The sequence below is a fragment of the Anabrus simplex genome, chromosome 4 (genome assembly GCF_040414725.1).
Source record: "Anabrus simplex isolate iqAnaSimp1 chromosome 4, ASM4041472v1, whole genome shotgun sequence".
NCBI classification, from domain to species: Eukaryota; Metazoa; Arthropoda; class Insecta; order Orthoptera; family Tettigoniidae; genus Anabrus; species Anabrus simplex.
In genome coordinates this window covers 289,515,692-289,528,171 of record NC_090268.1, presented here as the reverse complement: position 1 = coordinate 289,528,171, position 12,480 = coordinate 289,515,692, and the positions used below count along the sequence as shown (strand labels likewise).

The 12,480-nt window shown below is 37.3% G+C and overlaps 1 protein-coding gene across 1 annotated transcript in view; it reads left to right on the top strand.

Moving 5' to 3' along the window:
- Positions 1 to 12,480, top strand: part of Mcr (macroglobulin complement-related) — a 940,753-nt gene that overhangs the window by 866,431 nt on the left and 61,842 nt on the right. The window contains exons 17-18 of the mRNA XM_067145574.2: positions 3,329 to 3,552; positions 10,901 to 11,077. Coding sequence (XP_067001675.2) covers positions 3,329 to 3,552; positions 10,901 to 11,077 — 401 coding nt within the window. The remainder of the gene's footprint in view (positions 1 to 3,328; positions 3,553 to 10,900; positions 11,078 to 12,480) is intronic.

The following is a 12,480-nucleotide window of genomic DNA, read 5'->3' as shown; positions in this document are numbered from 1 at the left end:
AAATATCATCAACCACTTCTCTACAGATTTGCTCAGAATATTGGTTGAACAGCAGTGGCGACAAAACACAATCTTCGTAGGTTATGATCTTCATTTCCCTGTTGATGTATAACTATAAGATAGAGTTTGAGAGATGTTCCACCATTCAATACATTGTAAAATATCGTCGCTGCCGGGACAAAACCTCCTATGTGAAATATTTTAGCTTAGAACTTTGGCAGGTAAGGTTCTGTTATCTAAGGTGCAATATTGTGTGAATATGTCAAGGCATTCTCGCTCTTCATAATGTATGTGCTGCGGGTCAGTATATCTCCAAAAATATTATCACAATCATAGGAGGTTTTGTCCCAGCAATGATGATATATTAAAATTGTATTAAATTTGGGTGAAGACCAGTTTCACCCAATAAATTTAATATATTTTACAATGTGTTGATTGGTGGAACATCCCTCAAACTCTAAAACACAACCTTGTCGTGTACCTCTGGTGATACTAATTGGCTCTGCAATCTTGTTTTCAACTTGTACAGCCACTTCTTGACCCCAGTATAGATTTTGGATTATACAAGTGTCTTCTTCGTCCACCGCTGTGCTGTTCCGTTGTATAGATCATTTTGTCATGAAGTCGCCTATCAGAGGCCTTGGGGAAGTCTGAAAAACAGGGATACACATTGCAGTTCATGTCCCTGCAATGCTGAAACAACACTTGAATTCCGAACAAGGCCTCATAGGTGCCCAGACTGCTGCAAAATCCACATTGAGATGCACACATTTTCCTCACACTGCTGATAAATTTGACTGTGAATAATTTTGAGGAATACTTTCAAGGTGTGACTCAAAAGGCTGATTGTTCTAAAGTTCCTGCATTCATTGACAAGGTAATGAATGTAGATCTCAGCCAGTAGGGATGATGTCAGTATCATACACTTTACTGTATAGCTTTTTTAATGTTTTGATGCGTTCCTCCTCCATGCCTTTCAGTATTTCTACAGGGATGTCATTTGGCCCTGCAGCTTTTCTGCTCTCATAACCTCGTAGATGATTATTTCAGGGCCTTCTATGATACCCAGTTCAGGCTGTTGTAGACAATTTTCATCCTTGAAGAGCTTTTGAATGTATGTGTCTCAAACTTTAAGTTTTTGCTCCACTTCTTAGACCAAATTTCCATGTTCATCCTTGATATTTCTGGTCATTTTTTGCCTTCCCATGCCAGTTGCTTCCCTTATTTTCTTGTGTACTTTAAATAGATCATGTTCATCACTGAGCTCTTCAATTTCCAGACACAGTTCACTCATCCAGTTTCCTGTGGCTTCTTTGATTTCATTTTGAATGACTCTATAGATGGCAGGTGTCAGCTTCATTTCCCTTCTTTGTTCCGTCAGTTGGAGTGTCTCAACTGTCATCCAGGGCTTCTTTGAAACTTGAATAGCAGTTCCCTTCAATTGTTCATCACCAACTTTAGTAAGCATTTTGTTGAAATATTATCAGCACAGTCGGATGTAGCTATCCAGGTTATAGCCTTCTGGGTCATAATTTAAACCATGCTTTTTCCTCTCTGCAAAATTGCACCAAACAACCCCCCTCCTTTACCGGGCAAGTTGGTCATGTGGTTAGGGGTGCGCAGGTGTGAGCTTGCATCCAGGAGGTAGTGGGTTTGAACCCCACTGTCGGCAGCCCTGAAAATGGTTTTCTGTGGTTTCCCATTTTCACACCATGCAAATGCTCGGGCTGTACCTTAATTAAGGCCACGGCCGCTTCCTTCCTACTCCTTAAGACCCATCTGTGTCGGTGCAATGTAAAACAAATAGCAAAAGAAAAAAAAAGAAAACAACAATCACCTCTTGGGTTTCTGCAACCAAGACCGAAAGGACCCACTATATTATCTTTTTTGCCCTGACCTACTTTTGCATTGAGGTTACCCATTATGAGCATTAACTCATTGCTTTAAAACTTCATTGATTTGGACATAAAAGTCCTTCATTTTGTCATCACTTTTATCGCTAGTCAGTGCATCAAGTTGATATTAATGAGGAAGGGTTTCATGCACAGTTTGGTCGTGATGATCCTGTGAGAGTGGAGTAGGCAGCTGGTGACAGACAGCTGTATTGGTTTCTGGACAATGAATCCCACACCATTGTTATGATTTCTGTCATAATTCCTGATGTAGTGAACCTTCTATCATGCATTTCACATTCACCACTGCCTCTCCACCACATCTAACTGATGCCCAAAACATCAATATCCAATTGCGTCATTTCTTGAATTATATTATGGATCTTGCTCGCTGTGTACATACTCCTGATATTCCAGGTACATATTTTCAAGGTTGGCCAGGGGATTCTTAACACCCTCTGACCGTTTAAGGTCTGCTCAGGACCGAGGCTGTGGTTATTAGTTTTCCAGCCATAAAGATTGTTCTAGGGATTTATTTCTGCAGTGGTCTTCCATTGCCTTCTGCGTCACAGCACTTTGACCATACCGCTTGATGCAAGATCTGTTCAGAGCTGTCTATATTCTGACCCTTGGGAATATATTCTCTTCTTCAACCTGAATCTGGTAGTGTTTGGGCTGTTTCCCCCAACCAGATGAGTTACAGTTGCATTTACTCCAAATGTAGGACCATCATCCCCCCACCCTCACTGAGAGGCTCATCTGCCCGAGCTGTTGGCCCCTCATGGGGTGATAAGTTATATACTGTCGCCCAGCACTTGGCATTGAGTCGCTGGCATTACAGTCTACTCCATTTTATAGCAGGATTACCTGGCCAGACATTAGACAAAACAGTTCACGTCTGGTTTAATTGATTTGCTGGCTTCTTCTCTTTCTTTGTTGAAGGGTGGTCATTGGTCATTGGCACTGTTACATTAATACTGTAAATAACCAAAGTTCTTTTAACCTCTCATGCTGTCATCTTTGCTCTGCAGCCAGAGTGGATGAGAAGTTTATTCAGCAGACTTTCCTACCACCTGTAATGTGTGCTTGGATAGGCCTCGGCCACACTGATTACTACAGAGACAAGTTTCGAATGTCCTGCAGAACTACTGTATAGTGATTGTGTGGGCTGTGTCACTGTTTTATCTTTGCAAAATGTAGGAGAAAAGTGGAGAGGAATATTTTTTTCTCCTCTGTTCTTGAGGCTGAGTATAATGTATGTACTGTTTTCACTACTTATGGGAAGGTATGGTAAGTAAAAAGAAGAAAATATATGTTTCCTTATTCAAATCCTTGCCATGATGTGTTCAACTATTTGCTGCTTTTTGTATTGTTAGAACATAGAATCTTGTTTTCATAATTCTGAAATGAGCATTTTTTTCATATCTTTTGACCAGGTGATACTCGAGATTTGGAAGATCTTCTTGCATTTCGAAAGTTCCGCTTCAGTCGCATTCAGCGTCAATATGAAAATGTGTGGCTGTGGAAAGATATTAATATTGGTCCTCATGGGCGATACATATTCGATTTGAAGGTGCCTGAACGCCCGGCTCATTGGATGGTGTCTGCTTTTAGTATGAGTCCTACTTTTGGATTTGGAATGCTCCAAAAGGCTATTGAGGTAAAAATGTTCGAATATTATCTAGGAATAAGCAGAACAGTCCCTTAAAGCAACATTCATTTTCACCATAATCTTGTACTTGCAGAAAAGCATGAAGTTGAGAAGAATGTATGTAGAAAAAAAATATTCTGTCTGGCTCCTTGGCTGAATGGTCAGGAACGTATTGGCTTTCAGTTAAGAGCGCTCTGGGTTCAATTTCCCATTGTGCTGGGGACTTGAGTTGTGTCTGTTAAATTCCTCTAGCTCAGCGGTTGGTTGTTTGTGTTCACTTTAATACACATCCTTGTATACATACATACATACATACATACATACATACATCACACTATTAACCATCACAGTAACACGTGGTAGTGAAAACATTCTTCCACGAAGAGTTGGCGTTAAGAAATGGATTTGATATGGATATAGATTCCCTTAGGGAACCTGAAATATTTGTTCCAAATGAGTGAATTTATAATACCAATGAAGTATTTCAGTTTCCGTAAGGGAATCTTTATCCATATCATCTGATAGCCTGGCAAAACTTCAACTTTTGCAAAGAGGCAAAGTCTCTCATAGTGCATTGACTCTGACGGTAGCTTCAAATAGCCTACACAGTGGCCTCCACGGTATGCACTAGCCATGCGTCTTGGTAGGTGTGCTATTTACCAACTGACGAGTCCAAATTAGCACACTGGAACGAAATGCTGGCAACAGGAATGAGTTGGTCTCTAAATTTACATTGTCCAATAACGGATCTCATTATATTGGTATTTATCAGAAAGGCATTTGGTGGTAAAACTGGGGTTAATCCAGATGTAGTGCCAACCCCTCGTAAAAGGGAAGAAGAAGAATGATGTATTTCTTGCATCAGAAGTGAAATATAATTTGAAGATTTTTTTTTTTAAAGTAAGCACCGGTTTTTAATATGGCCGCTGCAGCGCTTCGATGGTCGTTCAGAGCATGCATGCTCAGTACTTACATCTGTAAGCTAGCCACAGATGCCATTACGGAATGGAAAAGGCGTCAAAGCAGTTGAAATTCATTGGCAGATTAGTGAAGCTTATGGAGAACACACTACAAACAAAGACTTGGGTGCAAAATGTTGATCCAAAGGTTCGAGAAAACAGATGCTTTACGATTTTGTTATTAAGTTATGAGTTGCCTGAAATTTCAAGGAGTGTTCTTTATGAAATTGGGTCAGGATGCTTAGATTACTGGAAGTAGTGCTCACGCAATCCAAAACAAACTACTTGTCATGCTTACAAGGGGATTCTTTTGCTTAATGACAATGTGCGACCTCACGGCTACAAATTCACAAATTCTGGCAAAGTTAATGTACATATTGTATGTATTGTACATATTGTACATATTATAAACTATGTAGAAAGCATAAGTATTTAGTATTAAGTTCCAATGTTTATAGATTTAAGTCTTGACCTTGAGATTTGATTCTTGAAAGAGTTTTACTCACGGCTAATTGACAATTTGATCATCTTCCGTATAGTCGTGACCTAGTGTCTAGTGGCTACCACTTGTTCCTGTGCCTGAAAAAGCATGACAGTGGTTGGGGCATCAGGCGGAAAATTTCTGTGAGGATGGAATTCAGAAGCTGGCTTCACGACATGACAAGTGCCTTAATATGCCTGGAACTTACGTCGAGAAGTAGTTTAAGGCACAGACTTATATGTAAAAATGGAATTGTTTAAAAAATGCATTACTTCTTTTTCTATACCAAAATGGTACTGACTTAAAAAACATGCCTCATACATACGTATACACTGTACCCGCTCAAAGTCTGAGTCCCAACCAGCATTTATCTCAGGGAGTGTTACGGTCCGAATCTATCGCAACTCTTAAACAATAAAAAAATATTTTGAGATATAAGATCTCAAACTAAATGTAAGGACGCCATCCAATCAGTACTACAGGGTTGAACAGGACACTCTAATCTTTATCTTTAAGGCTCATCATAAAACACACAAAATATATATATTCAGATCAAAGGGAAATTTATGAAGGCTCCATCCTAGGGATGGAGACGGATATTTAAACGGTCACCAAGGGTTTACTATTCTACAAGAACAAGAACCTGGAACTGTTTCCTTGCAAATGCTAAAGGAGCATTTTATTTAAGTAAACAAATTAAATTTTACACACAATCAAAATCTGTTGACCCTTGATTTGCTGGTAATTTGGCAAATTATTCCTGAAAAATGATTACATAATATTTGTCACTTTTGACCACCCTTCCATTTGGGTGGTAGAACTGTTGATATCTGAAGGTATCAGATTTACCTTCGTTAACACCATGACCATATTTGATCATGGACCAATTACCTGTTGGCTAAGTAGGCGTGATCACATGGACCATGTTATCGCCTCCACTTTGATTGAGATGAGACCAACCCGGGAAACTACAAACTCTCCCCGGGTTCCTAACCAAGATATGCTAATCGTTAGTTGAAGGAATACGACAAAGGAACTCTAACCTAATGGTCCAGATGTAGGGATTTGCCTTCATTTTATACATATTAACTTAACTTATTATTTACAACCAATTGACATTATTACGTTAATTCGCCAGCTGACTTCCCTAGTATCATCCATCATCAGCATCCGAAATAATAAGAAAAATAAAAAAAAATATTTTATTAAATATTATTATTATTATTATTATTATTTGTGGAGATCATGATTATCGTAACCCGTAATCATCCTCGGAATAATATTTCAACTTTTCGCGATTTTTATTTTCATCTGAAATAAATAAAAGTAGCTTCTTTGATTATTCTTCTTCTTCAAATATTCTCATTATTATTATTATTAGTTAAAAATCTCAAATTTTTCATTTCAACTCCCAACATCATTATTATGTCCAAAATATTAAAAAAAGTAAATTCTTCTTCAAAAAAAGTTTTTAAAATATATTTATTATTATTATTAATTTTTAAAAAAATTAATTTCGCCTGTTACACGGTAGTCCACTCTTAATATGTTTAACGCATAACCCCTTTTACAATTCCGATTTATTTTGTCACTAATCAATCCAGATATGATTTACTTGGAATATTATTATTATTATTAATAGTATTATTATTCTTTCGAGAATCTTTATTTTTATTCCCCATCTTTATAATTTAGTCACATACGTTCTCTCCCAAACAGAAATCACCAAGATCCGAATTCACATCGGTCGGGACATAATAGTGTTCGAACCCGCAACCTTATTTTCGTACTGTCGTTAATTCATGGAGACCATATGCTCCTAAGACAATTCTCAAATCCCATAACACCTCGCAGTTGGGCAAATACCTCCAATCTCTGCAAGTGTTAAATTATTCCTTCCTTTTCCATTTTGAAGTCCATTTGTCCATTGGAACTCTTCAAAACATTTTCGCTAATTAACCCTCGGTGTGTGGACTCTATTCTGCCACTCAAGACACCGGTATATAAATACAACCTCTATGTGGGCCTTAAGATCCATCTATTTCTTCATCAACATCAGTACAATTCACTTTCATTTTGGGCCGGATTTCTGTCCCATAAAACTCCAAATCTCAACCTTTGGCTCAAATCACTCTGGGCTTCAAACATAGCGTGACCATATTATCAAAATGCCTATCTCGTTTCTACCACAATTTATTTATGATTATTATGGAGTCCAAAACGTTAAATCAAAAATTAGTGTTAAAACTGGATTCACTGCCCAAATTATAATTATTCACGGGACATGTGATCTCCACATTTAAATTACTTTAATTTGCAATCATTCTATCCAACTAGGCCCGTGCCTTTATTCTCAAAGATTATTATTAAACACGCCTTTACACATTACCAAATTTTAATGTACTACTTCGACACTTGTATAGATTATTATTATTTTGTCCACTGGCGAACTTCGCGATATTTACAAACAAATCAATGGACTTCATTCCGTCCCACAACAATTTAAATCACTTGGCAATCCTACCTCTGGATTATCTTAACAACCTGCCTTAATATCTATAAAAGTTCCGATAACGGAAAAACACTTTGGAAGCACTTCTAAATGAATATTAACATTATCTTTACGTGAAACGTGCTCCATATCATATCAAACAACTCAAGCACTTGAATGAACAACTCAACCCTACTATACTCTATTTAATAATCAAAATTGTGATGAGTGCTCGATCTAATCATGTACATATTAATTTGTCCCTTTGTCTATCTATCTTTGAATTTATACGAGCCGGAAACGGCTCGTTTCACAATCAAGTTACCATGATAAAATAATATGATTTCCTCCCCCTAACGATAGCAATCTACAAATATTTTAAAAGGTTACTCATCTCTGCCATTGTAGTCTGCTAGAACCGGACGAGAAGCACAGGCCCCGTCCAGTCTTTAGCCCTGCATTCCACTGGTATTCATGCCAGCTTGAAGAATTAATCCTTGACCCTTTTTAACTTTACACATTTTGAATAAAAACAAATAAATTAACTGTTGCACTTTGGAATAATTTCCACCCTAAATTCTACTCACAAATTTTACACTCTCGGCCTTGTATCTAGCCCACATAATGTAGATATACATTCTTCATTCCTTTCCCGGACACTAGGAACATGGGATACCTCGGGATTCCCTTTACAACGGCCCGTGCGCGCACTTGAATTTCCCATCTCACGTTCGTGTAGCTGACCAGGTATCAGTTTAGAATCGACTGTTTACTAGGTGACATAAACACTCGTGACCGTTCTCATGTAACTCACTTCCTAATCTGTTGGTAGAATCTCACACTCTGTAAGTTATGCTTTACTGAGTCCTGTCTATTTGAAACACTTCATACTAGTATACTGCTCAAGACTGTAATATGAGCTACATCACGTCAGGAATCACTGTACTATGTAACAATATAATACTTCGAACCCTACTCCACGAGTAAGTACACACTCGCACCCCTGTCGTAATCACGGCTCGAACAAAATATCAGAAGTTGTCATGCACCCCTGGCGTGGTGACCGCTCGAACGCTTTGTCAAAAGTAGTTACGCACCACTGGCGTGGTGACCGCCCGAACACTTTGTCAGAAGTAGTTGTCAGTCCTTGTCCACAACCTCATATTTATACTTGTATCCCCTCTCTTCCGAGTTCACCGGAGTTCATCTTGGGACTCGCAGTCCCGATATCTTCATACGACACTTTGCGGTTTGGCCCGTGGCTTTAATATATGATCCAATGATGTAATTATGTTCTCAAATGCTCTATACCAATTCTCAACTATTATCGTTCGCTGGTAATGGATATATTCGCGAATTTAGCTGCCGTATCCCGGCTCGGGATTTCGCGCTCTTTTGTGGCTTCCTTTGCCTTCAGCCAATCAACGAATAGCGTCCATGAATTCTCAGAATTACACCATGCAATCTCCCGCAATTATTAACTTTTTATAAGTTTTATGGTATAGTAAGGCTCCTAAATTCCACTTTATTCTGAATTGATAATTCACTTCCTTCTATCAGTTTAATCCACGGAGTTAGCCTCTCTAGTGCTTCTTACAATCCAAAGTTGTCACCTTGCTTTGGTCAAGTGAATTTTTCCATTGGTTCACCTAAACCACGTGACCGGGAAGGCTCATATTTTTTTCTTCCAGTGCCAACCCCGCGTTTAACTCCCGCTAGTTACATGGAGATACCCGGCCATCATTTCTCAGAAATTTGCACCCGGCTCTCTGCGCTCTTGTCACTACCTATTCGGCCCGGGGCTATGAAAACCTTCCGCAACTAGTCAACAACTCGTGCCTTTCTCTTTCCCCCTCGTCACGATTTCTGAGAATTCTAATTCTGCTGTTCATTGTTTTTGTTAATCTCAATGGAGACAACAGTCTGTGGTATGGTGAAACCTGCCATCTCGGCCTGGCCTGTTCTTACTGTATGTACAGTACGATCTTCTTGCTTCTGAAAATGAAATATATATTCCTCCATAACTAATTATAATTGCATGACGCTTATCACACCCCCACCAGGGCGCAATACATACCAGTGGAATTAGGAATTTTTCGTAATTTGCTATCTAAGACCTCTTAAAGAGCCAGTTTATCAATAAGAACTCAAAAATGCTATCTTATGATGTACTGAACACAATTTGATTGTTAATGGTCTTCAAACATGCATTATTCTTTACATTTTAAAACCATATGATAGACACTGCACATTGCTGTCTCCTGCCAATTTCTTATTGGTCTTTGCACTTCAAACAAAACTGTATTTGTTGCAATTTGTGATTGTTGTATTCTGCGGAGGTTATTCTGCTTAATAGAGATATATTGATACAATGCATACATTTTGTAGTCTTTTTAGAGGAAGATCAAAGAATGGATGGGATGAAAGATCCTAGTACCAAGAAAATGAAATTGAAATTGTGTTTGGACTTCAGGGTCTGACAGAATTAACGTACTGTAGATGAATCTTTAACAAACACATGTTGTGCAGTAGTAAACATATACTGAGACATAATACACTTGGTGATTTAATACATAAAACAGAACATCACACAAGTCACAAATACGTATTTTGATTAATCACTCTCTCACTAACAAGCTTGCCTTTCATCCAAGGCCAGGACAGATGCATGCACACCTCGTGTAAATTCTGTTCATGAGATGGCTGTTGTGTTGCCGATAGGAAAAACTCGACTAGGCTGGTTTTGAAATGATCTCCCTGTATATTAGGACAAGGATATTAGTGTAGGTTATGATGCCATAAATATAATATAAAATCACAAACTTTGATGTTATTCTGAGCTATTATAATTAGCTACTTACCAATTGGATTGCATTGAATATATCACAGCACTAAATTTAGCCTAGAAAAATTAAAATGGTATAGTTTGGACTGAAAATCCTAAGAATTATAGTTTTACCTAAAATGATAGATATGGAATTTTCATGTAAATATTACAGGTACCAGCTCAAGGTTCTAACATGAGACAGAGAAATCAAAAAATTGATACCCTTGTAAATAAATTTTTCTGTGGCTTTATTTTCATGTATGTTACAATCGCCAAAGAAAATTCCATATTTTTCACCTCCTTTTTTAAAAATATGAAATAATTTGGATAAACTTTTTTTTCTCTTGAGAAATCAGGCTGTATCTTTTTTTTTTTTTTTCAGAAAATTTTGGCTGTCTAATTTTTAGAACCCATTAGTCTAATTACTACTCTAAGGGTATCACATTGAATAGACATGGCTTAATATTAGTTTGTTGCTGCTGGAGTATAATTGTGGAACCATAGCTCAAAAGATAAAGCAAGCAATTGTAATTTTTATGTTGAATAATAATATGGTATTCTTGTTGTATTTGTAAAATAAGATTTCCCTTTGGTTTCAGTACGTGGGAATTCTGCCATTCTTTATCAACGTGGAAATGCCTTCAATATGTCGTCAGGGAGAGCAAGTAGGAATTCGGATTGCTGTGTTCAATTACATGACCTCAGACATCGAAGCAACAGTTTCTCTGGCTGGGTCTAAGGACTACAAATTTGTACATGTGGAGATGAATGGAATTGTAAGTATAACCCAACTGACATTAACATCATGGATTAGTTCATAGGGGAAAGAATAAAGTAATATTTTGTAAATATTTTTATAAATAGCATGCTAACCATTTAGCCATGGAGTCAGATTTTCAAGAGTGCAAGTTACAGGGTTAGACATCATGGTTCAATAAGCAGTTAGAAACAAAACATTGAACGTATCTTCTTATTCCATTATCTTAATTCTGTCCATTTTGTCTTATGAAGAGAAACACGTTTCATTTTGGCCTATGTCTTCATCACTTTTAGGGACGGGACAAATAGTTACTTTCCAGTATTATGTTCGAGTGTATTTGTTACACTGTAGTATTAGGTTGAAGTATTAGGATATAAAAACAATGTAATGCAAGTTGCTGATCAGTAAGTATGTAAATAGCAGTAATGTATTTCCATCTTGCTTTCTTCAACCTTACTGTTTCATTTCACCAACTTATCACTCACTTTCTTAACTATTCCAAGAAATTTTTGCAATGATCCATTTACATTCCCTGTACTGATACTTTGAAACGTTCATTTATAATCACAGGTAGGTAGCTCTCTGTCTTCCTAAATGTCCAAGGAGCTGTAGTTAAAGATGCATGGAACCTGACATTATAAAATATGTTGACCAACGAGTGCCAAACACTGTTCATATATTCCCTAGATGGAATGAGAGATGAGGAAACAGTCTTCCTATCACAATATAATTATTAAATTAATGTCGTAATGGTCCACCTTTCAATACTATAATATGCAATATTCTAAATTACATTAACTAGGAACTAGTTTCGCCTGGGGCTGGCCATCTTCAGCCTTAATGTAAAACATCTAATAACTAAACAAATGTACATACACACAATTGACAAAAAACAAATGAAACAAATATATACAAATTGACATTAAAACTGGGATGAAATTATGAGTTAATTTTGAAAATAACTAGGTTCTAAATTCTTGCATCTTGAGTATGCTCATCATCGAGACTCTTTCATGTATTAATATTCACAGAACTGTTAGTTCTAACACTGCTAATCATTACTAATTCAATTTGAACCGGTACTACAGCGGCTACACAAAAACACAGATAAAGGGAGGAAAGTAAATCAAATTACAAGGTAACTAAACACTATACACACCGTAATCATGTAATGAACTGTGGCGAAAACAGCAGAAGTAAATATCAGTGAGGGCAACTTGACGATAACAAACAAGGAATGTGGGATGTAACTGGGATCCTTCCTGGGGCATGGATATGTCTAGGTTGCGGTTCGGAAAAATTGACAGTGATCTTTGATTTTCAAAATATTATTTTCAAAATGGACTTTACAAATAAATAAATTACAAACAGTTTCAGTCAATGTGGAAAATGCCGATACACCTTCCGTAAGATACAGAT